The sequence below is a fragment of the Melopsittacus undulatus genome, chromosome 11, assembly GCF_012275295.1.
Source record: "Melopsittacus undulatus isolate bMelUnd1 chromosome 11, bMelUnd1.mat.Z, whole genome shotgun sequence".
Classification (NCBI taxonomy): domain Eukaryota; kingdom Metazoa; phylum Chordata; class Aves; order Psittaciformes; family Psittaculidae; genus Melopsittacus; species Melopsittacus undulatus.
In genome coordinates this window covers 2,351,474-2,376,614 of record NC_047537.1, presented here as the reverse complement: position 1 = coordinate 2,376,614, position 25,141 = coordinate 2,351,474, and the positions used below count along the sequence as shown (strand labels likewise).

At 41.7% G+C, this 25,141-nt stretch overlaps 2 protein-coding genes and 1 non-coding gene across 5 annotated transcripts in view; all 3 read left to right on the top strand.

Annotated features, from left to right (window-relative positions):
- Positions 1 to 54: 54 nt before the first annotated feature.
- ZBTB6 (zinc finger and BTB domain containing 6) lies at positions 55 to 4,194 on the top strand. The gene is made up of 2 exons (XM_034067901.1): positions 55 to 91; positions 230 to 4,194. The coding sequence occupies exon 2, from the start codon at positions 240 to 242 to the stop codon at positions 1,515 to 1,517; it is 1,278 nt and encodes a 425-aa protein (XP_033923792.1). The 5' UTR covers positions 55 to 91; positions 230 to 239; the 3' UTR covers positions 1,518 to 4,194.
- An 838-nt stretch (positions 4,195 to 5,032) lies between these two features.
- Positions 5,033 to 25,141, top strand: part of RC3H2 (ring finger and CCCH-type domains 2) — a 28,838-nt gene continuing 8,729 nt past the window's right edge. For 2 of the 3 annotated variants that reach the window (XM_034067380.1, XM_034067382.1), the window contains exons 1-16: positions 5,033 to 5,066; positions 13,123 to 13,419; positions 14,832 to 14,949; positions 15,393 to 15,626; positions 16,213 to 16,388; positions 17,418 to 17,618; positions 18,020 to 18,152; positions 18,435 to 18,553; positions 18,911 to 19,023; positions 19,646 to 19,954; positions 20,707 to 20,921; positions 21,395 to 21,822; positions 22,254 to 22,424; positions 23,530 to 23,685; positions 24,390 to 24,603; positions 24,761 to 24,845. In XM_034067380.1, coding sequence (XP_033923271.1) covers positions 13,189 to 13,419; positions 14,832 to 14,949; positions 15,393 to 15,626; positions 16,213 to 16,388; positions 17,418 to 17,618; positions 18,020 to 18,152; positions 18,435 to 18,553; positions 18,911 to 19,023; positions 19,646 to 19,954; positions 20,707 to 20,921; positions 21,395 to 21,822; positions 22,254 to 22,424; positions 23,530 to 23,685; positions 24,390 to 24,603; positions 24,761 to 24,845 — 2,903 coding nt within the window. In that variant the 5' untranslated portion in view covers positions 5,033 to 5,066; positions 13,123 to 13,188. Of the gene's footprint in view, positions 5,067 to 5,445; positions 5,571 to 13,122; positions 13,420 to 14,831; positions 14,950 to 15,392; positions 15,627 to 16,212; positions 16,389 to 17,417; positions 17,619 to 18,019; positions 18,153 to 18,434; positions 18,554 to 18,910; positions 19,024 to 19,645; positions 19,955 to 20,706; positions 20,922 to 21,394; positions 21,823 to 22,253; positions 22,425 to 23,529; positions 23,686 to 24,389; positions 24,604 to 24,760; positions 24,846 to 25,141 lie in introns of those variants that run through there. The other variant, XM_034067381.1, reaches the window with a different exon arrangement.
- LOC115947575 (small nucleolar RNA SNORD90) lies at positions 17,818 to 17,931 on the top strand. The gene has a single exon (XR_004081480.2). It is a non-coding gene; the product is annotated as a small nucleolar RNA SNORD90 (small nucleolar RNA).

Below are 25,141 nucleotides of genomic sequence, written 5' to 3'. Positions count from 1 at the left end.
CGGAAGGGGCGGGTGGAGGAAGCGCTTCCGGCGCGCTGCGGCACCGGCGGCGGAGCACGCACCGGCTCGGGAAGCGGCCGGGCCGCGGCCGGTGAGCGGGAGGGAAGGAGGGCGGGCGGGCGGCTCCGCGGAGCCCGTCAGCCGCAGCGGAGGGGAGCGGGGCCGCTCTTGGGCCCTGCCAGCTGGGGTGGCCTGGGTTCGGTGAGGCTCTCCGGTGGTTCCCCCTCAGGAGCAGCGCCATGGCAGCGGACTCGGAGGTGCTGCACTTCCAGTTCGAGCAGCAAGGGGATGCCGTGCTGCAGAAGATGAACCTCCTGCGACAGCAGAACCTCTTCTGCGACGTCTCCATTTACATCAACGACACGGAGTTCCAGGGACACAAGGTGATCTTCGCCGCCTGCTCCACCTTCATGCGGGATCAGTTCCTGCTCAATCAGTCCAGGCAGGTGCGGATCACCATCCTGCAGAGCGCCGAGGTGGGCAGAAAGCTCCTGCTCTCTTGTTACACTGGCGCTCTGGAAGTCAAAAAGAAGGAGCTGCTGAAATACCTCACTGCTGCCAGCTACCTCCAGATGGTTCACATTGTGGAGAAGTGTACCGAAGCTTTGTCGAAATACCTGGAGGTTGATGCTTCCATGGAGAACCAGGCTGCAGAGAGGTGTCATTCCTCAGATGCTGAACTGAGAAACGGGGATGAGGGTTTAGATAAAGACTGTGAAATAATTGAGATCTCTGAAGACAGCCCAGTGAATGTTGAGTACGCTGTGAAGCAGGAGAATGGGGACACCTTGCAGCCCATAGTGCAGAGCGTGATCTCGGAAAGGAAGGACCCCAAACCCTCGGAAATATCGACAGTTGAGATTGGATACAAGGATGAAGAAATCTGTATCTTCAGAATGGATTCTATGAGCGTTGCAAATGTAGATAATGATAATTTTCCTCAGCCTTGCACTTCCTCTAAAACAAATTTGTATTTTCCAGAAACCCAGCACTGCTTGATAAATTCTACAGTTGAAAGCAGAAATACAGAAATGCCAGGAAATCACTTTCAGGCTTTAGTCAATGACAATCCAGAAGGAACTTATGGTGGGACCAATGGCTTCCAGAGCGTGGATGATTCCAGCAACTCATGGCGGCACCAGTGTCCAAAGTGTCCCAGGGGATTCCTGCACCTTGAGAACTATCTCAGACATCTGAAAATGCACAAACTCTTCTTGTGTTTGCAGTGTGGCAAAACGTTTACACAGAAAAAGAACCTGAACAGACACATCCGGGGCCACATGGGCATCCGCCCCTTCCAGTGCATGGTGTGCTTGAAGACCTTCACAGCCAAAAGTACACTCCAGGATCACCTGAACATACACAGTGGGGACAGGCCCTACAAGTGTCACTGCTGCGACATGGACTTCAAACACAAGTCTGCTCTTAAAAAGCATTTAACTTCGGTTCACGGAAGGGGTAACAGTGAAAAAACAAACCTGGACACTATTACAACAGTTAAAATAGACTATGATTAATAGATGGGTGGGATTGTCCACAAAAAGCTCCTGCCTAGTGAAATTCTAGGTGAAATTCTAGATGCAGATCCCTGGAGAGAAGCACAAACACGAGTGGTGGTCAAAAACATGCCTTGCAAGCAGCAAACTTGCCTGCTGCTTTAAGGTTCCTATTGCTTTTAAGTGCAAAAAAGGTGTTTACTAGCCAAAAGCAAACTGCAGAATAGGGGAAATTATTTTATGCTTCTATTATTCTAGTTGTATTCAGATTTCCTCCCCCAGTTATTATTTGCACTCTCCTGTTTCAAAGGCAAGTGCTGACAATTTTCAAGCTAAATATTGCAGTAAGCTGAAGCCTGAGTGATGTTTGTGACCCATAATGGCTAAGGAAAGGGGATGTTTGTTATTTATTCAGTTAGTTGTCCCCACCCAGCTCATGTTACCATTTACAGTGAAATCATCTCCTTCCTTGCCCAGACTTTTCGAGATCCTTCAACAGAAAGAAGGCACTTTTTCATACTCAAGTCTGTGATAATTAAGAAGGAATACACAGCAAACAAAAGATATTCAGGCTTTCAAATCGCCTCTTGCAAATATTGAATGGGTAAAAGAGAAACAGTGTTGCCTTGCAGTTCATTTTCAACTGAAGAAGGATTTGCTTTCAGTTTTATGAATGAGTTCTGAATTTTTCTAAACAACTTCTGACCTTTTTTTCCTGTCATACCCGTTTTGCACCTGTATTTGACTAATTCTGATTGTTACTCCTGTTTGTTGAGTTGTAACATTTGCCTTCATTTTTTTTACAAGACACATACGCTTGATGTAAAATGAAGCAGTGTGCTGATACATAATAGCAATTTCTACATTACTTTTGAAAAACCAATCCTGTATATCTATCTCATTAGGAATGGCTTAGACATAGAGGTCTTCTCATACTCTTAACTCTGTCATACAGTAAAATGGTAAGGGTTTGTGTTTGGGTAGGTGTGTTTGTACTTTGTCAAAGGTTATTGCAGTTTTATCACCAGCATCCAAAGCCATATAATGCAGAATTCTTAATCCTGTACCTGTCTTTGACTGGTATATGTTTCTTCCACTTAATGTGATATGAATAAAGAGTCAATTCAGTTAATATGAGATAAGGGTACTTACGTTAGATGCTTTTCAGCTAAGAAGCGGTAGTTTGTAGTCCTGTCTGTATCACAAGGGTACCTGTTCCTTCCAGTGTTCCTTCCAGTTTCAGAAAGGTGCTTGTGAAGTTCTTGCTCTGAATACATAAGTCATAACCCAGCTGTTTATAAAATCCAAGACAATAGTTTTTAATGTCAGTTAACAGGTTTTGGTTATTTTCTTCCCCTGTGTCTGTGAGTGCACCAGTTGTTTTGAGGTTTATCAGCTACATGAGGGGTTCAGTGTGTACCTGTTTCATGTGACAGGCACACTCAGCTGTGCCAGCACTACTACTGTCCTTATCTCTTGGAAATTCCAGCTAAGAGTCTTAAAAATGTGTTTCATGAAGGGTTTTTTAAGCTCTTCATCTGGTATTATTAACACCAAAGTACATATTAGTTGGGCTGCAGAAGTATTTGCTGGCCCCAGTTCATAGCAGGCCTTGCTGTGGTAAGCAGCATGTGTCTTCCTCAAAAACCAGGTTGTCTGAACAGGCAAGTCTTGTGTTTTGCTCCAGAAATCTACAAAGATGTCTGACTACATAGATAAAATCACCTGTTGCACCCAGTACTTTAAGCAGAAAGCCCAACCTTTCACAAGCTCTGCTATTATTTCATATGAAAAGTTGATAATTTGCTTTACTTCAGTGATTTTGAACTATAGGAATTGTCATGATAATTAAAAGGTTTGGGAGTTATTTACAGTGCGACCGCCTAATGTTTTGCAATCAAAAATGCATTTTAGCACTGTGTTCTGTTTGCATTTATGAGTCTCACTACTTACAGCCTTTTGACCCTGTGGTTGGTATTTCCTTGCTTTTCACGGAATACAATTAAATTCTGGTTCCTAATTGCATATAGATTAAGTCTAATTTTCAAAAGCATGCTGAGACCCGCACTTGCCGTTACTATAGTTACAGATGTTAACTTGGGTATAGGTACAGGTTTGTATGTAGCTTTTCATTTATGTCTGCAGACTTAGTTACTTAAAATAAACTCCTTCATCCTTGGAAGCTGTCGTAAAACAAGGAAAGAGTTAACTTCCCTCCCCCCATCCTTTTTACATTGGGCTTTTATCCCTGTAGTTCAGTAAATAAATGTATTGTGCTTTCATGGGGCAGATTTGGTTCAACTGTGCAAACTTTGTTCCATTAATGCTTATTTTTGGCAGGTGTATGATTATAATTCAAAAGATCACATCTTGGTTTTTGTTTGACTGATCTTGATAGTCACATACATGGGTATTTCCCTGTGTGTCCAAGGAGGAAACAGGCTGATCTTCTGAAGTGCATCTTACATGGGAGCAGGAACATGCATTGTTTTGGTCTGCTGTTGTATTGCATGTAAACACGGGAGAGTTGTGTTGTGCGACGGGCCAACAGCATGTTCTGTTCAGTGGCTCGAGTGTCTTGGTGAGCTTTGTGAACAAAACCCGAGTTTGTGCACGTTCCCGGTAAAGGTGTTTCCTCTCCTTGTCCATCCATGTAACCACTCATCCTGTCACAGTACAATAAATGAAATACAAACAAGATGCCGTCTCAGAAATACATATGCTTTCTTCTAATCGCAGCTAAATAATTACCTGCATACCTTGGTGTTTAGAATTTTGTTTGCTGTGGTGAGTTGTAAACAAAATACGTTTTTCAAGTCACGGGCATGTAGTAATGGGGTTTTCTGTCCTTCAGAAGAGTCAGGCTGACCTATTTCTTCTTATGGAACACTTGCTCCTCGGTAGTCACATCTGCACCTCCTCGGCTCTGGTTAACGTCCCTGGTTTGATCTTTGTGAGTGACCAGAGGAGCGAGGTGCCTGTTCTTGTGGTGAAGCATCAACACGGAGCTTTCCCTCATGCTGCTCCTGAGGTGGCTTCACCCCCCGGGGGACATCAGGACAGCCGACGTGCGGCACAGGCGTCCTGCGAGTCCCTCATCCCTCTTAGCGCTAATGATAATGAAGTTATTAATTAGAATATAGGATAAATGACCGACGCTGTCAGCGACAACCGAGCTCTGAGGCGCTGAGGCGCCACTCAGATGAGGCGCGCCACAAGGGGGCGCTGACGGCGGCGTCTCCCGCCGCTCTGCCACGCCATCTCTATGGTTTCCGCTTTTCCTGGCGGCGGCGAGCGGCCGCAGTCCCGTCTGCGCCTCCGTCTCTATGGTCAGTTCCCCCAAGCTCCGCTCCCACAATGCGCCGCGGCGGTCACGCGCGGGGCGGCGGCGGCGCTCGCCGGCTCTCGCGAGAGGGGGCGTGGCGGCGCTCCCGGCTGTCAGCGCGATGAGGCGGCGCCGCCGAGGCCCCCGCCGCTGCCCCCGCCGCTCCGCGCCGCGCTGCCCGCCCCATGGCGTGTGAGAGGCCGGGGCCGCCGCCTGCTCCCGGCCCCGCCGCCCGCGCCTCGCAGGTAGGAGCGGGCTGGGCGGGGGACGCGGGGACCCGGCGGGGCCCCGCCCGCACCCCCTCCTCCCTTTCTCCCTCCGTCTCTTCTTCCTTGTTCCGCCGCCTCCCGGTGCCCGGCAGGGTCCCGGCGCTGCGGAATCCGGGCGGGGAGCGGAGCGGGGCCGGGCCTCGCCCGCCGAGCGCGGCCTGTCAGCGCCGCCGCCCCGCTGCGGCGCGGGGGAGGGGGCTGCCGGCTGCTCTTCCCCCCTCCGCCGCCGCTAGGCCAGCCGGGGCCGCGGGGCAGCCATTTGGTGGTGGTGGCTCCGGAATGACGGCCGGGGCCGGGGGCAGGTGCGCGGCCGGCAGCTGCTGACAGCGGCCTGGCCAAGGGGGGCGAGGGGAGCGGCTGGGCCCGCACCGCAGGGCTGGAGGCCGGGAGTTTCCCGGTTACGGCGCCGGCAGCACCAGGCCGCCTGTGCTGTGGTGTCCTCCGGAGAGCTGCACCGGCGTCCCCAGCGGCCCTGCTCAGGTGGAGCTCTGCTCCGGGGTAATGGGGGAGGAGAGTCACGGTGCGAAACGGGCCTTAGGACTACGCCTGTCATGTCACGTTTGAAGTGTCGTAGGAACCCAAAACAAGTGATCCGGAAGAGCGTGTCTTGGCTCTGCTGGTGCGCTGAGAGCTTCAGGTTAAGCGCAGAAAGCGCAAGGGAGGGCAGTGGTGTGGATGGAGAGCGATGAGCTCTCGGTTACAGGGCTCGGACTGGGGTGACACCCAAGTGAGGATAAATAAGGACAAAGTTTAAGCTGCCAGCCAGGGATATTTCTGATTTAAGTCTGTTTTGCTCGAAGTGCAAACTTAGGGTTTGTCTGGGTTAGGTTATAGTGCCTGTAGCTCCTCCTGTGATTGTTCTTCCATGCCCATTACAGCTATATGAGAATGTTGAAGCAAAAATGAAAACCAGCCCTTCAGATTACAGCGTGAAAACATGTAATTGGGGCAGCAAAGGTCTTGTTTCAAATGAGAACCAACACATACAACTGTAGCTCTTCTTAACCAAAATACTGCTATTTGACCTTTGCTCTGTGTTAAATGTCTGTGGAAATTCTGGAAATTGGAGCTTCTGTTGCTTGTATAAATATTATTGAATGAAACACAGAATGCTTCATTTTTGTAATCAATCACTTCCCAAGACCTGCGTGCCTTTCTAATGAGCTGCTTGGTTCTGCAGTGTAAGCAAAGCTTTCCACAAGAACAGGTTTCTTATTAACTTCTGGTCCTGTCTTGTTTGAGGTCATGGCCATTTCTCTCCAAAATATTAAATCCCTGCAGTTCTAATGTCAGTGCTTGAGGTAACTTGAAATGAAGCCCTCGTCTTGAGTATCGATCTCTTTCATTTAAAGCCCTGTTGGTTTACAGGAGATAGATTGTTTACAGCATCCAGAGGGTAACAGCTACCAGCGTTTGTCTTGTTAGATGTGTGTTACTTTAGGTTTAGTCAGGTTTTGCTTAGCTCTTAATGGGATGAACAGAAGTGGTCTCCTCACTGACTGGACAATCCTAGTGAAAGGAAAAATTGATATACATAGGCATGCTGAAGTATTCTGTACACTCTAAGAAGGCTTCCTGACTCCTATGGAACCTTCTGTTTTCTTGCTTATATCTCAGAATGGAATTGGTATTTCATTAAAAGGATTTGGAAATGTGAGAATACAGAATATCTCCTTTGCAAAACATAGTTTCAAAAGGAAAAACCTCATTGGGAGTGAAGCCATAGGTGAGGATCCTTATTCTCTGAGAATATCAACGGAGAGAAAGGAATCCTTCACTGATCTCCCCTTGAAGTAATTGTGTCAATATAGATCTGCTTAGAAAATGACTCCCTTTCTTTGCCTTCAGTGTAAGCTCAGCTGATTTTTTTTGGTGGCAAAGGAAATGTTTCTTTTATTTGCCCTTCAGTTAGTCCTGAAAAGTCAATACTGTTACAGGAGCTGAACTGGTACCAGGCAAGGACAAACTCTCCTTTCAGTGACACCTACGAAACACAAAAAAAGCCCACAGTGGCATTACATAAGTATACAGGAAACTTAAAATCTAGTAACAGATTCCTGCTGGCAACACTTGGAACAGGAAAGAGCAGGTGTGAGCTGTTGGGGATACACTGACTCTAGTGTTGATGGGGGGGGATTTACCTCTGAACCCCGTGAGCTTGGGTGGTCACTGAGGCACCATGAACTTCAATTTGTGTTAGGGAACTGTGTCCCCATTCATAAGGATTTATTCTTCAGCCACATGTTCTAAGGAGAGAGAATGGATCTGGGCTTTCATTTTGTAGGAAGATGGCAAGTGAGATGTCCTGTAGGTGATTTGGCATATATTTATATATTTGGCGTACATAAATACGTACGTTTGGACAGACATATATATTTAGGACAGGAGGAAATGGAATGAAGCTGCCTCAGGGAAGTTCAGACTGAACATTAGGAAAAGGCTCTTCACTGGCAGGGTGGTTGGTCCATGGAACAGGCTCCCCAGGGAAGTGGTCATGGCACCAAGCCTGTCAGAGTTCAAAGAATGTCTAGATGATGCTCTTGGCCGTATGGTTTAATTTGGGTAGTCCTGCAAGGAGCAGGGTATTGGACTCAATGATCCTTATGGGTCCCTTTCAACTTGAGATATTCTGTGATTCTGCCATGTTATCAAGATTTCTTGATGATAACTTTTGTAATTTGAACTAAAATAGTAGATACTCTGAGTAGTATTAATGTTTAGTGAAAATATCACATTGAAATACTATCTTTAATGGTCATGAAAGATTCTACTTTATATATAGAATTTGCACGTGATACAGATTTACATGTGACAGATATTATGGAATGTAGAAATAAGCAAGTCTGCTCTGTAAAGAGGATTTCTCTTCATTTCAGGCCATCATAGCTGAATGATGCAAAGCTATTATGGGGCAGCCCTTTTCTAAGCTTTTTAATGAAGTTAGGTTTCTAGAGCTGTTGATGGTGGCTGTCGAAGAGAAATGAGTAAAAGATTCTGCTGTTTCAGAGAATAATAGTGATCATTTGATTACATGGGCACTAAGGTTTTGACCCATTCAGGATGTTTTCAGAACTACTTAACTTAGGAAGGAAGGTTTGAACAAGCTACCTCCTTGTACTGCAAACAAATGATTAACCTGCATAAATGGAGATCACTTAAAAAAAGGAAAAGAAAATACCATGAACTCTGCAGTCAACATTAGAAGCAAGTCAATATCAAGGACTAAAAATCAATTGGATTCTGAGATTTAGGTGTAAATCCACAGTGAGATTGTACTTGTGAAAATGATGTGTAATTTCCCTAGTTTTTCAAGATTTTACTTCATCTTTAGAGAAGAATTTCCTTTGTTCAGTGACAGAATTATTCCATGTCACGTTCTAGTACAAGCTCTGCTTATTAGACTTCCCTTTGCCTGTGTCCCACAAGGGACCTGATGGAGTAGGCCTGAGCAGCTCCCCCTTAGGTCTGCAAGAAGGCTGCTTCTGTTCAGCCGTGGCTGCGGGTGGTACTGCTGCTTCTCTTTTTGCCTAAGCTGAGGGGGAAGTGTGTTCAAGTTTTCAGCCTTTGGAAAGGAATAAAACTTGCGTGCATCACTTCTTGGTGTATGTCGTGACTCCAGGCAATGTGGAGTTTTGAAGGGGATTGATCCCTGCCTTGTGTTGAACCTGTTTCCCTTTGAAGAGAAGGAAGTTTTCTTCTGCTGAGCCCCATGCTCACTTGTTACATAGGAACTGGAGCATGTAGCTGGTGAAGAGGCACCAAAATGTTCTGTTCCTTGCTGAAAGAACTATACCTAGGTTGGATTGAATAATTGATTAATAAATATGAACAAAAGGTCTTTAAAAATGAAGCAAAATCCAAGACAGCTGCTTGGGTAGCTGAAGGTGAGGCTGCAGTTGTCTTTGAATATTGAGTCCTTTCATGGGATAGCTTCGAGGGGAGGGACTGAACTTGCTCCATCTGTAAATGTGTTTTTGCATTCTTCTCTGTAAGATGAAAAGATGGGTGAAAAGTATTTAAAAGTAATTGAATTTGTATATCTTAGTGTGGGTGAGAAATGTAACTGAATGAAGATGGAAGGCAGCACCAGCATCACTAACTAAAGAAAACCCTTTCTCTATTTTGGTGTGAGGTTGTTGAACTCCTGAGGTCAGTAACTTGTGGTGTGGAGATCTCCTTCTGGTGTTAGGCCTCTAAGCCCTGGATAAAAGGAAACTAAGATAAAGTATTGTCATGAGTTGCTAATTAGCCAGTGCAGGCAGTGCTCAGTCCAGTGCCGGCTCAGTCCCCGGCTGTGAGGTTCTGAAACCTGTCCTTGCCTTGCTTAATGAATTGGTACCAAATTCAGGAGGCCAAGAGCCAGACGTCCAACACTGCTCTTCGCAGATCAAACCCTTTGTGTTGAAAGGTTTGTTGGAATTCCTGCAGATTTGTGTCGTGTCTCTGCTTTCCAAATAGCCCTTTATTATATCTGAACAAAATGTGATATTTGTTGGCTGGTGCTGTGTGCTGGTAGATCAGAGAAGCAGACAGACAGTAACTGCTGAGCCTGTGATGTGGCCTTTCCTGAGAAGTGTGAATTGGAAGTTTTTGCAGATACCAATTTTCGTGGAATGTTTACAGATTTCAGACATGATGCAGCTCAAATCACATCTGCTCAGAGTGGTCCAGGGGTTCATGTGGGAGAGGAACAGACCAATAGAACAGCATGGGCACCTAAGGAAATCAGGATTAAACAATATTTATCCTCCAAAAGTTGTTGAGTAACTACAATGACTTTAATTAGTTGTAGAGAATGACATGGGATTAGGTAGCTAGAAGTTAATGTAGAACAAGAACATCTCAATCTTACAACTTCCATCTGTTGTAAATGGTAAGGCTGTTTGAGGGAGGTTCGGGGGCTTCTTTCTGCCCCACCTTCCAGTTTCATCAAGTATTCTGGTCTCAGATCCTGAGAAAATCAGTCATTTGTCACTGTTATGTGACTCTGTTGCAGCCAGCCCTGCAGTGGGAATACAGTGTTGCTGTATTAGAAACAGGAATTTACTCCACTGCAATAGTTTTTATTTATTATGTAATCTCTGAATCTAGTTTGTCATCTGAAGTATTGCTTCTAAATGCAATAGTGTAAAATTTATTGTAACTCTACTATCTAAAGAGCTTTCAAGTAAAAATCACCATTACCTTGTACATTTGGCCAGTTTCTGTATCAGCCATTTTCTTGGGGGTTTGGTTGGGTTTTTTTGCAGAGTGCTGCTACAAACCCAAAATGATTTCTACTTTACCCTCTTTATTACGTTCTCTGCTCCTTGTGTTTAGAGCACTGGATCAATTTGTATTTCAAGAGGACATCCCTGCAATACACTGCTTCTGATGAGGAGCAAGAATCTATTAAACACTGGGCTTATGCTTTTTGGAGGAGTTGACATGATAATTAGGAGATGGGAGATTGTTTCTTAACACACAGGAGCACAGGAGTGGCAAGAGAGCTGGCAAGCTTAATAGGGTATGGAGCCTCCTTTTGCATATGGCTGCTGGAAGTTTTAGGAGTGGAGAGCTCTCCTCAGCTGTTTGCTGATTTAATTAGATTTCTTCCTGTCAAGAAACCTGAAGGACAACACATGCTTAGTGGAATCTGTCATTTATGGGGGTGAAATATCCACAGATAGATCTTTAAATTCAGTGGTGCAACACTGGAAGGATCTGTTGTCTTAGTTTCTATGCTGGTCAGGAAAACAAACAACTATTTTAAAAGCTTGTCAGTAGAAAGGTGGCTGTTTCTTGTGAGTATCTCTGGAAACCGAATGTCTGAGAGCAGAGATTCCTGCATTGGAGGTAATTACTGAGCAGTGTGGAAATAGAGACTGGTTTTTAGCTTGTTAGTGACGTGCCAGCAGCTGAGCTGGTGTGGACTGGCCTTTCCTTCAACTTTTGGCTGTGTGAGTCACGGCAGGAGCACACTTCCTGCGTTGTCCAGTTTGTGCTGCTACCTGTGTGGCACAGCCAGGTGGAAAGACACCGGTGTGGTTCCTGGGTCAGCAGTAGTATTGGTGTTGTTAGCTTGATGCTGGCAAAAAGCTTGAAGGGAAGTGTTTGCTGCAAGTTCATGCTACAGTTCTGTGCCTCTCTTGTCCTGCTGTTCTGGTAGGGAAGCTGGAGTGGATGTGCCGAAGGAAATGGTGGGATTCTTCATAGAGGAATTAAAATCTTTCTAGGCATGTTGACTCATTGTTTGCTTTTGCTATTATTTGTTTTGCTTTTGAATTTCCTTCCTTCCAAGACACATGGAGTAATAAAGAGGGCTGCAGTTTTTTCCTGCCTGCAAGAGCTTTGATTGTGCTTTCCTAGAAGTTGGGTGAAAATCAATTCTGTGTAATGCATGTGAATATTCTGGCTTATGTTGAAAGTGTTACCTCAGCAGTTTGGTTTGGAAGGGATTGGTTCAACTTCCAGTTTGTTGTGTTTTACACTTACTATGGGAATTCATTTTGGGGGGGAAATCACTGCATAATATTGAAAAGCTCGCTGAGATAAGGACATCTTGTACAAGTATCCTGTTACTTAAAGGGCACTGAATGTTCATAGTACTTAATAGCGTTTCTAAGCAGATGGTTATAATTAACATAAAATACATCCACAGATAGAGTCTATTTGGTGTTCTCGTAATGATTTCAATGGTCCAATACTTTAGCATTCATTAAACTGTGGCACAACCAACAATGGAATTGCAGCAGAGTTACTGGATTCAAACTGGAGGGGAGAGCTCAGCTTCCTCACAGCAATTACCTTTTTTCCATCATTGGAGGAAAAAAACTAGGATATTAAACATGTAATTATAGCATTTGTGTGTTTGCATTTCTAACAAGCTGCTAGGAGAAGCTTGTTCATAGCCTTGAAGTGAACTAACTGGTCTCCAGGTTGCATAGAAAGTCAACATCATTGCACATTGCAGCGAAGGGTGGGGCTGCTCAGCTCTTAGATGGAGCTGTGGATTTCAGTCTGCATGATGTGAACGGTTTCGATGAACTACTTAGGCCTGTTATCTCTATCAAGAACTTACATTATATAAGGTGGGATGTCCTTCAGAACAATTTCTATACATCCATATTTTCTTTGGAACACATTTATGTAAACAGTTTTCAAGGCACTCCTTCACAGCGTGAGATGTTTCAAGACTTAATAGCAAGCCAGGTGAAATTATTGCTTGCCTTCCTGTAAGCTTTGTCCCAAATACCTGGAATTTCAACACATCAGAGGTTTTCTTGTTGTGAGTTCATGGAAGTGAAGTGCATTCCTGTATAAGGCAGAGATGTGAAAAGCAGAATTGAATACAGCAATCTCTGCCCTTGAGCACTTCAGTGGGTTCTTGGGAGAAAAGGGGAAGTAACACAAGAGAATCATAAAACTAAAACCAAACCTCTTATTCTTTTAGTGTTTTCTTATGGTTCTTAGCTTTTGCGAATTGATTTGCCTTTTGCAGAAAGAAAGGCAAAGCTGTGTTTAGTTTGGTGTCTGATGAAGTCAGAATAAGCTCTGCAGAAGGGAGGCATTGATCTGTTGCAAATGGAAATAACATTTAATTACCCCTCCCCAAAACACACACAAATTCTGTGTCTTCTCTGTGTAGAATGGCCAGGCCCATTCTACAACCAGGGAGTGCTGTCAGGGTTTTGAAAACTCAAAGTCAGATGAGATAGTGTGAGAAAGTTACTGTGATTCATGCTTTTATGTGTTCTGTGCCAATAAATGTCTTCTTCTTCCTACACTAAAGGTGTATTTAATTCTGTGAGAAGAACTTTAATGTCATTTGTTGTGAATAAGTTCAACTTGTAGTTTGCATCAATTCAGTTCATGAGCCACTTTTAGTACAATTATTAAGCTAATGTGAAGTTGGGGTTTTTGATTACTTCAATATAAGGCTTGGAGTTTCTTCTGTAAAATACTGCAGTGGTGGTTTGTTTATTTCTTAATGAAAAAAATCACTCTAATTTACCAGAAAGCATGTTTTAAATACTCTGTTATTCACTTCCAGCTGCCAAAACATAGTACAGAGAAATAATGGTCTGCTAGCCTGCTAAACAAGAGTCCAGCTTCCACAATGCCTGTGCAGGCAGCTCAGTGGACAGAATTTCTGTCCTGCCCAATCTGCTACAACGAGTTTGATGAGAATGTGCACAAACCCATCAGCTTAGGTTGCTCTCACACTGTCTGTAAGACCTGCCTGAACAAGCTTCATCGCAAGGCATGTCCTTTCGACCAGACTGCCATCAACACGGACATCGATGTTCTTCCTGTAAACTTCGCACTCCTCCAGCTAGTTGGAGCCCAGGTATGATTTAAGCAGCTCTTTGGTTGCCACTTTGTGTTATTACCATATACATGCCAGTTGCAATATAGCTGCTGATCTTTTTCTCTCGTTTTAGTCTTAAAAAATTGGTAAGACACAAACTTTGTTATATTTAGAAGTCCTCTAAGAGGCCCAAACCATTTGCAGAACCATCCTCATAAGATGTAGCCATTGTAAGGTGAATTCTGGTTTTAAAAGGCTCTTGAACTGTAGCTGGAGAAAAAAAAATCCATTATGAAATAGTTCTGTCACAACTGTCATTAGAAAAGTAAACCTACAGATTGCATTCATTCATCGTATGCTCACAAGGAGTCTGGTTTCTGTGTGTCACATATTCACAAGTAGCTCACTCTTTAACCAGCTTTCAGAAGTGTGTTTTGTTTTATTTGGGTTTTTGAAGTATGCAGGATGATGGGTTTCCAGTTGTGTTTTCAGACACTGGCTAATCAGGCCAGGAACGTTCCCTGCGCTGTCTCGTAGCAGTGGCAAAACAGCGATTATATAATCAGCACTGTGCCTTTCAGAGACTAAATAAGTCTGCTCACCTTCTGCTGGTTCATATGCTGTAAGATATTATTCTTCCTGTAACATCTGGGCATTTTAAGTAACATAAGGAACAGTAAAAAGATACTTTTTACATTGCTCTTTAATGGCTTATCACATGCCTCGACAGGGCTATTGGTAATAACACTGTATCAAAGTGGTTTTGTTTCTTAAGTTCACACGTTCCTTTCATTTTTTTCATTTCTAACTTTGTGTCAGATCACAGCCTTGATCTTACAACAGTTATTTTCCTTGTCTTCTAACTTCTTGCACCGTCTTTCAAACAGTTTAATGTTTTGTGACTTATACTCCCTCTGTTCTTGCTGTCTGACCTTGTTACTCTGGGTTTTTTCCAGCAAGTGAAGTTTGCTAGTTCTCCTTGAAGATTTCATCACCCCCAGATTATGCTTAAATGATTTTTTTTAACTTTGCTTTTGATTTTTTTCATATTATCTTCTTGCCAGTTTGGTTTATAACTTCTCTTGTGTCTCTGTCGTAAATCGTGCTGATCTCTTACACTGATCATCCTCTCAAATCTTGTGTTCTTCATTCATCTTTTAAGTACCTTCTCATTAGACCTTCATTATTGTTTTCTATCCTACTTATGTTCTTAACATGTTGAGTACTAAGAAAAATAATCTTTCATCACCCCAACCCTCATCTTGATCCCTTTTTGTTATTCTTTACTACATTCTACATACTTTTGGTGGGACCCATCTCCCACTTCCCTAAAAAGCAGTGTCAATCTGCAGTGTTACATATTAATAGTAGCAATGTTGGTGCTGTCGAAGGCATATCAGGTAGCTTGGTATGTATAATTCTTCTCTTTCCTTCCCTTTGCATTTTCTTAGGTACCCGATCATCAGACAGTAAAGTTGAGTAATGTAGGAGAGAACAAACATTATGAAGTAGCAAAGAAATGTGTTGAGGATTTGGCACTCTACTTAAAGCCATTAAGTGGAGGGAAAGGTGAGTCTCTGCTGAAGACTGGAATTTTGATGAAGCTTGCTTTGAACAGCACTTGTGTTCTCAGCACTGATTTTAGACATCAAATGGATAATGCTCTCATTTTTGTGATAAAGTTTCCCATATGTCTTTAAAAGCTTGTTCACACTTGGGACACTTGGGTTTTTTTAGAATTTAAGCTCACAAGATACTCTTTTTTTATTTAATATTACTACCTTGAGGCTAACTTTGTACTAAAGCTGAACTTTCCTTAAAGGATGGGCTTGATGTCCATTAAGACTTTAAAATCCTTTTTGATAACGCACAGTTGCTGAAGAGAAGACAAGATGCCTGTGACTAGTGTACAAGTCCTAAAGAAAGACACATATTACTACACCTTTTAGTCTTATACAGATAAATTTGTCTGGATAAAAGCAATAGGTTGCCTTTTCTCTCTTCCTTTGAAGGTGTTGCAAGCTTGAATCAGAGTGCACTGAGCCGTCCAATGCAAAGGAAGCTTGTGACACTGGTGAACTGTCAGCTGGTGGAGGAAGAGGGTCGGGTCAGAGCTATGAGAGCAGCTCGATCACTGGGAGAGAGAACTGTCACAGAACTGATCTTGCAGCACCAAAATCCTCAGCAGCTTTCTGCCAATCTTTGGGCTGCTGTCAGGGCACGAGGATGCCAGTTTCTAGGACCAGGTAAGGTACCTGTAGAGGCTGCAGCAGAGTGTATTTAGCTGTACCTTGTTATAACAAGGTTGCAGCATACTTTAATCTTATAGTTTATAATGATCATGTTTATAACTTTGATAGAAACAGCAAATTCTTTCAATGCTGCTGAAGCAGGCACAGAAATGAGAAGGAAATTATGTTTAAACTGAAATTAGTCCTCTTTTTATTCCAGTAACTGATGTTAGCATTCCTGCACACTGTCCCTGTATTTATCTTATAGTTCCATGGTGTAGCATTGATAAGATGCTACAGAATTACAAAGGCTGCATGATTGCACGGTGGAATAAAATACAGAACCTGCACTACTGATGTGTTTATTACTGAAAATTAGTCATAGATTTTTGTTTGCTGTGCTTTGAGTGCTTCTAAATACTACTTCTAAATCAGCAAACTTCTTACAATGCTTACAAAGCTTTTTTCTTGTGATTAGGGAAATAAAAAATAATAAGGAATTAAATTCGAGATGATTCAGATGCCTGCTTATCATGTTAATATATGATGGCCTTGCTGATTTCTGGCAATGCGTTTCATCTTTTATTCTTGTGTGTTAAAGCTATGCAAGAGGAGGCACTGAAACTTGTATTACTGGCACTGGAAGACGGCTCTGCACTCTCAAGAAAAGTTTTGGTACTTTTTGTTGTGCAAAGGCTAGAACCAAGATTTCCTCAGGCCTCTAAAACAAGCATTGGTCATGTTGTGCAGCTACTGTATAGAGCATCTTGCTTTAAGGTAAAATACCAACGTTTGAAGTTTGTTACTGTGCATTAGTGCAGCTCCAGAGAACCTGACTTAGGATTAGTATCTTTCACCTGTGACATGTTACATAAATTCATTTTCTACACATTTTAATAGTACAGACTGTAATCAGTTTCTACACATTTAAATAGTACAGACTACAAGATGTTTATCTAGAGCTGTCATGAAATAGTTGTTTGATATTTAAAACTCCCTGCAAAAGGAACAAATGTAGTACTGGGAACTTCCCTAGCCCCGACACCAGGCATGAGAGAGGGACACCAGACAGAGATTGCTCTCAGCCTGAGCTCCAGCCTTGTGTTCCCACATATTTGTCACTCTCTAGCCTTTCTTTTGTCTGTATCTGGCCACTTTGTACTGAAGAGGTTCTTTATTTTCAATACATAAGGGTGGCTTGTTTAAACTGACTATTCCCAACTCTTTATATCTGGAGAAGAATGAAAAGTTAATTCCATGGGTCTTTGTTCCGTTTTGAATCACAATGAAAAACATGATTATCACAACATCATTAGTAACTAAACATTAACATAACGAGACCTGTTGCTCTCATTTATAACAAATATCTTCTCTAACCTAAGAGTTTTACTTAACTTTTACATTGGGCTTTCAGTTAAATATTCTAGTTTTTAAATGTTAGTATCTTAAAATTGTCCGTTCCAGTAAGTTGCTTCTGGAGGCTTTCCCGTTTCTTTAAGTCATCTTTCAATACTGTGTAGCAAAAACTAGGAGTAGTTTACATATGTAACTGTGACTTAAGCAATCTGATTACTTTGTAGTTGAAAGTAGCAAGTTGCTGTAGCTTTGCATCAGTGATCCTGTAGAAACTCGGAGAGCTGGTGTGTCTGCTTGTGCACTGCTGGCTATGAGGGTGAATACCTGGAAAAGAACCAAAGTATATGCTGAATATACAAAACCAATACTTTTGTACTGTATAACTGTCTTTTTCTAATGGACTTGGAGATTTTTTTGTTAAAGGAGTACTTAATTATTCCTGTTTACTAGGTCACTAAAAGGGATGAAGATTCTTCTCTGATGCAGCTTAAAGAAGAGTTTCGGAGTTATGAGGCCTTGCGGAGAGAACATGATGCCCAAATTGTTCACATTGCCATGGAAGCAGGACTTCGAATATCACCAGAACAATGGTCTTCTCTTCTGTATGGTGACTTGGCACATAAATCACACATGCAATCCATTATTGACAAGGTTTGTCGAAGGCATGATTTTAGTATCTTTGTAGGATTAGATTAGACTATTAAATGTTGTACTAAAAATCTCAGGAAATGTTTGAGTTAACTTTTTTCTTTAGTTATATAAAATATTAATTAAACTAGAATGAAAGGAGTTTTCCCACTATAGCGTCTTCTTCATATGAAGACATTTTGATGTTCAGTAGTTTAAGACTAATTTCCTTTTATGTGTCTTATGATGAAGCTTCATAGGGCAGATTCTGAGATGAGAAATAAAATTTCTCTCCACTGATACTCTCTGTATGCCATCTGAAGACACTACATAATGCATTTAGAAACCAGTGTAATGAAAATCTTTCTCAGATCAGTAATTCACAGTTGTAAGATGCAGCATACTAATGCTTGCTTTGTTTTCAGCTCCAATCTCCAGAGTCTTTTGCAAAGAGTGTACAAGAATTGACAATTGTCTTGCAGCGCACGGGAGATCCTGCAAACTTAAACAGGCTGAGGCCTCATTTAGAGCTCCTGGCAAACATAGATCCAAATCCAGGTATGCAAATGAGGCTTTTTAAACATTCTTCTGATGTTTTTTGCATATAACAAAGAAAATTATTAAGATAACTTCCACTCCTTGTTTACGAAATTCCTATTTATTACTATATAATAAATTCTTCTTCAGGCCTCTCTAAGTTCTGTCCTAGTACTTAATGTTTTGAATACTAGAAGAGTATTAAGAGTAATACAAGAGTAATACAAGAGTAATAAGACTTCTTATTTATGTTACTACTGGAATTATTGTCAGAATGACAAGCCTGCTTTTAATGATTTTTAGATGCAGCATCTCCAACATGGGAACAGCTGGAAAATGCAATGGTTGCTGTAAAGACTGTGGTACATGGGCTAGTGGATTTCATTCAAAATTACAGTAGAAAAGGCCATGAAACTCCACAGGTAACTATATATCTCTTAATGTACATTTACTGAATGGTGTAACTTTGAGAAGTTACTGTTGCTTTGAAACATTTATGGTCTCGTGTGTGGAATAATTGATGATACTGTTAACTTCATTCAGGTTTTGAGAATTTAACATTCCTAAATACGGAAAGCAGCAGAACTTGCTGTAGTGAGATCCATATGGTCGTGTAGTGTTTACCCCATCAACAAGAAACTTCCTTAATTTTCTGATTAAAGATGCAAAATGTAAAATCATTTTGAATGTGGCTTGTGTATTTCAAACCTGTTTTTACAGCAATTGTCTGCTAGGTTGTAAAAGGAATGTCTGGTGGTTTGATTTTTTTCTTTGTATAGCCTCAACCAAATAGCAAATACAAAACAAGTATGTGCCGAGACCTTCGACAGCAAGGGGGATGTCCAAGAGGAACAAACTGTACATTTGCTCATTCTCAGGAAGAGCTCGAAAAGTGAGTCTGGGAGATTTTCTTTGTCTTTTATTTATTTATTTTCATCCTTTTAATTTAAATTCAAGAATCTCCATGTAATTTTGCAGATAGTTTCTTCTCTATGATTTGGGTGGATTTGTGAATCCCGTGAAGTCCTAATCCAATACAAAATTGAAATGACAGTAAAGCAATGCCTGCAAGCTAATTCCAGTTTTATTTTCTGTTTTACCCCACATAAAGTACAATTTCCTGTCCCGAAATGAAGTCTAGGGTCAGCATCTGTCAGGAATTGCTTGTATCAACTACAAGGTGGAGAATGTTAATTACATTTTGATTGTTTAAGGCATAAAGTGAGTTATTTCAACGTGTGCATTCTTGAAACTGTTTTCACCCAAAACCATTTGCAAAGAACTGCAGAAGTGCAGCTTCTAAGAGGAGCAGTGATGTTTGGTTACAGAGGAAGATGTTGATGTTCAGTTTGCAGATTGTTGAAAATAAGAACCATGTTTTGAAGTCTTGTAATTTTGTTCCTACCACATTCCTCTCAATCCCTTCCTTTTGCCTGTTTTAGAAATACTTTAAAATTCATAATAAGCACCTTTTCAAATCTTCTTTTATCTCTTTTATGTGTGCTTGTTTATAGATACCGCTTGAGGAACAAAAAAATCAGTGCAACAGTGAGAACATTCCCCCTTCTAAATAAAGTTGGCGTAAATAGCACCGTCTCAACGACAACAGGAAACGTCATTTCTGTCATAGGAAGCCCTGAAGCAACAGGGAAGATGGTGCCAAGTACTAATGGAATAGCTAATCTGGAAAGTGGGGTTCCCCAGTTGATCCCTCGCTGTGCCGACACCTCCTTGAGAGCTTTGGAGAACACCAAGAAGGGAGGGAAAACTGGAGCTAATGGCCAGAATGTTTCTGGATCCCCTACAGAATCACTACCTGAGAAGTAGGTAACCTCTATTCATAAAGATAGCTAAGCACAACATTTTGCTTGTGGATTATTATGGAGTTTGTGGTGGCAAGCAAGACATGCTGAATTCTGGTCCTGGCTTGCTGTTGTTGGTGCTCACTAACTGCAGACTTGTGTAAGATGTATTGCAGTGCAGGTATAGTTATACACAGTCTATGGACTCAAGCTATCAGGGCCAGCATCAGTTGTTTTAGCTGTTGAATACTGCCGTGCCATAGAGATGAAATGGTGAATCTCTCCCTTTTATTCTGTTATTCTCAGCCTTGTATGTTGCTTGCTATTGGGTTGTTATATACAAATAAAACAAAATCTTTGCATTCAAAATTTGACATTTCCTGAAACCAGGAAGGGTGCACACAGCACACTTTAACACTTCCTTAATAATCTTGGAAACCTTCTAGTGCTGGGGTTTGCCTTTAAATAGATGCTTGCCTTTTAGATACTTCCCCAGGAAGGCCTGAGGCTCTAAGCAGCTTTTCAAAGCTTTTGTCTTTACCACAGTACAAGTGGTATGTAAGCTTCTGGTTACATCCCAGAGTGTTTATATCCACTTTTGAGTTCTCTTAGATTGAAGTCTAAGATGTAGGATCATTTTGGGGTATGAGAAACAAAATTCCAGAGGAAATTACATAGCCCAGATTTGCACATTACATGGGAGTGTACATGAAGAGATGACTAACTGAAATAAGTCAAGATCTGCCTAATGGTTTCTTGGTAATCCTTTTCAGTAAAATTGGTTCTCCACCCAAGACTCCTGTAAGCCAGGCAGCAGCTACCTCAGCTGGTCCTCCTAATATCGGAACAGAAGTTAATTCTGTGCCTCCAAAATCCAGCCCGTTTGTTCCCAGAGTACCTGTCTACCCTCCACATTCTGATAATGTTCAATATTTCCAAGATCCCCGGACTCAGCTGTCATATGAAGTTCCACAGTACCCACAGACAGGTGAGTGAGATGAATCACAAACAGCTCTGAACCTTTCTGTAGATAAACCTGAATGCTGAGAAATAACTTTTATCCCAATGTTTTATGTTTGTTTTGTTAATATCAGATGAATCTTCACTTAATGGAATACTAATCTGGTCATTTTAACTTCCTGTGTAAAGAAGTGTGTAAGATGCTGTCTTTTCAGTTACATATGGTACATATGTTATACCATAGTACATAAGAGCAATGGCAGAGAAACTCCATTTTCCAAATTGGGTCAAGGTGGAAAAGGGTCAGTGCATCATCTGCAAATACAGTTCTCATATGTGAAATTAGCATTCCACAGCAAAACAATAGGGCCAGTAACAGGTTTGTAAAGTGTGACTCTTCATTCTCTAAAGGTACTTATTAACAATATTTACAGTTTTACAAGGTGTTAAATTGTGGGTCATTTGTGGTTACATTAAATATACCTTTTTCCAATTTTTAAGGATATTATCCACCACCTCCAACAGTACCAGCTGGTGTGGCTCCCTGTGTTCCTCGCTTTGTGAGGTCCAATAACGTTCCAGAGTCCTCCCTCCCACCTGCTTCCGTGCCATATGCCGATCATTACAGTACATTTCCCCCTCGAGATCGACTGAATTCTCCTTACCAACCTCCTCCTCCGCAGCCGTATGGACCAGTTCCTCCTGTCCCTTCTGGAATGTATGCTCCAGTTTATGACAGCAGGCGCATCTGGCGCCCACAGATGTACCCACGAGATGATATTATTAGGAGCAATTCTTTACCTCCCATGGATGTGATGCACTCATCTGTCTATCAGACATCATTACGTGAGAGATACAACTCTTTGGATGGGTATTACTCTGTGGCTTGTCAACCTCCAAACGAACAGAGGACTGTGCCTTTACCAAGGGTAAGTGAGAGCCAGAAAGGGAATGAGGTAGCCTTGGCTCTGAAGGCTATTACTGAAAAGCTGGCAACTAATTAGCATAGATGTCTTATCTTTATTTGATATTACAGTAATCAAGGCATGTGACCTGGGCAAAGTTCTGGGTTTTTTATCCATTATAAAATGGGTTGTAAAATAGACTGATCTGCATTAGGACCAGAGCCCCTTTGCCTCTCTAATTCCCATGCATGTTGCATGAATTAATTACATATTTAATATTTGAGTTGCTATACATGGGCAAGGTCCTCCTTCAAATCCTTGTGAAATTCTTCAAGTGATATCAGTGCAAGTTTAAAGACCCAAGGGAATCTGAGGGTCCAAGTGTGTCCTTGGCAAGTATTTGCCTTTTGATTATAGTACGATAAGGTATGCAGTCATATATTTATCGTTGCTAGGAGCCTTGTGGTCATTTGAAGACTGGTTATGAAGAGCAGTTAAGACGGAAGCCAGAGCAATGGGCACAGTACCACACGCAGAAAACTTCTCTGGTATCGTCAACCCTTCCTATGGCAACACCATCTCCAACACCACCTTCTCCTCTCTTCAGCGTAGATTTCAGCACAGAGGTGGGAAGCCAAAGAACTTTATCTTCCCTTCCTGTTTAAGATGTCAGTTAATAGTTCTAGTAAAGGTTTTCCACCTACTACCTGTTGCTCATAAAACTAAATCTTGTAGCAAAAGGAAAGTAATACCTATTAACAAATGTGTTCAATTTGATATTAACGTGATGCTGAACATGATTGTGGGGAAAAAAGGTCAAGAAATGAAGTGATTCAATTTACTCTCACTAAAGGAAATGTAGTGTTACTGAATTAGCACTGTAAACCTCTAGGTTTTTGCGTAGGGAACAGTTGTTTTCTGTTAAGAAGGACCTTCCTTTTCATACTCCAAATGCCATTACAACATGATTAATAGACTGAATCAAGCTGGAAACGCTTGTCAAGTCCCAGATAATACACAAAAGGCATTGGTAGAACATTGTGTACTTTGTAAATTCTAGACATGGAACTTAGCAAATAGGAACAGTGTGATTTTGGGGAAAAAAAATATAAATCTTACGATATTTACTTTCTATGTGTACTTTTAATTTATAAATTAAATGCATCTGAGAAACTAGTTTGAGAACCACTGTGCCAAGCCCTCTTTGCTGTGGTTTGACAATTCCATTGACAATATTTGAGGTGTTAGACTCTGATTATTCAGAAAAAGTCTTATAAAGTGGGAGTACCTGAAGTCCCTTATGGGTGCATTTAAGGTAGATCAGGATATATATAATCTTTTTCATCAAGTTGAAGGGTTCAAAGTCACATTTCTATCTGCCACTGGCTTATACATTAAAGGAAAATGCATGGCTTCCTCTCAGTTTAATTACTATAGGTGTTTGCCTGAAGGAACCTGCCACTAGCATGTGAGGCTGAAATCAGTGTCACTATCTTGGCAGTCCAGGCAGTTATCTGTAGTGGCAAAGCTTGCCCTTCTTTGACAGCTGTCACCTACACTGGTTTAAAGAGTCAAAAATGGGTTATGTTGTTCCTAAGTCAAGTCTTGAATACAGCTAGAACTCCATGATTGACTTCTGAAATAATTTAACAGCAGTAAATGTCTTTTCTTATTTTAAGGCTGAATTCCCTGGTTTTATTATTCACTGCTTATTTATTCCCTTTTCCATAGTTCTCAGAAAATGTCAGTGATTTGAGTGGAACTAAATTTGAGGAAGACCATCTCTCTCACTATTCACCGTGGTCTTGTGGCACTATTGGCTCTTGTATAAATGCTATCGACTCAGAGCCCAAGGATGTGATTGCCAATTCAAATGCCGTGTTAATGGTAGGGGTTTTCTGCATGTTACCTCATTAGTGTAATAATACTCACATGCTGAAGTGTCTTCTGCTTGGTTAAACAAGGCTTTCTCTAAAAGTTGATAGCTTCTATTCTTAGTATTTTGAAGCAGTTCTGCCCTTTTGAGGTTGTTCAGAATATCTTCTCCCAGTTTTGTAAATAAACTGTGTATTTACTTCAGTGACAGAATGTAGTGCCATGAGAGGGGGAAAAAAGCTATCTGTGAAAATAGGTACAAAAAGTAGGTAGTATGAATCATGGAATGCAGGTCACCTTTGGAGGGGTAAGAGCTCATGCTTTTTAGAGACTTCCTGCTATATAGTATGGCAGGTTGCCTTTATATTCTACGAAACAGGTGTAATCAAGTCTCATCTCAAGCCTTCTTTGGTACTGCCTCTTTCAAGTGCAGGAAAGGGTGTTGGTGGATCTTTAAGCATACTGGAACTTTTTCTGCCTGGAAACAAACTTAGAAGGGCAAAATTATTTCTTCTAGAAATGGTGGTAGCTTTCTTGTAGTCAGTTTGCCATTAAAGGGCAATAATAGTTAAATCATGGAGGCCCATCTTGGCTCCCTAGTTGGACAGATTTTCAGCAGTGAGTTCAGGAGCAATAATCAGAAAGTTATTGGCCAATTGAAGAACCTGAATAACCTCAAATGAGTCCATTTATCTTTTTATCTCCAAAATATGTAGGATTTGGACAGCGGGGATGTTAAACGGAGAGTGCATTTATTTGAAACTCAGAGAAGGGCAAAGGAAGAAGATCCTATAATCCCATTTAGCGATGGACCGATCATCTCCAAGTGGGGTGCAATCTCCAGGTCATCCCGCACAGGTTATCACACGACAGATCCTATTCAGGCCACTGCTTCCCAAGGAAGTGCTACTAAACCCATCAGTGTATCAGGTACAAGTATAAGCTTTGTATGACAATGTAAAATACATCATGAGCATTTCATCCTCTTCCTGCTTACTACAGCAGTGAAGATTCAAAGAGCTACAGTATCTGTATAACCCATTTGAAGAACAGAGAAGATAATGAATTGTGTCTTCATTTGTTACAGATTATGTCCCTTATATCAATGCTGTTGATTCAAGATGGAGTGCCTATGGCTCAGATTCTGCTTCATCAGCACGTTACGCAGAACGGTATGGACTGTTTTCTGTGTTCTGTTAAAAGAATTGTCTATACCTTAGTGTTCTTCAAAGTCCTGAATCTGATAGGGAAAAAAATCTGCAACTATTAATATATGTTCTTTATTTTAAAGTAAAAATTAAAGTAAAATGTTTTCTGTCAAGCATGAGGCCTTGGAAAAACTAGGTTAAAACTTGTGTAGTCTTTAATACTTAATGCAGCTAATAATACCCCATTACTAGCAACATATCCCTTGAGAGACCTCGTCAGAGAATTGGAGTCAGGTACTGCCAAGCTGTCATGTCAAAAT

What these genes read in the sequence shown, in the direction of transcription:
- ZBTB6 (XM_034067901.1), top strand. Translation starts at nt 240, where the DNA reads ATGGCAGCGGACTCGGAGGTGCTGCACTTCCAGTTCGAGCAGCAAGGG.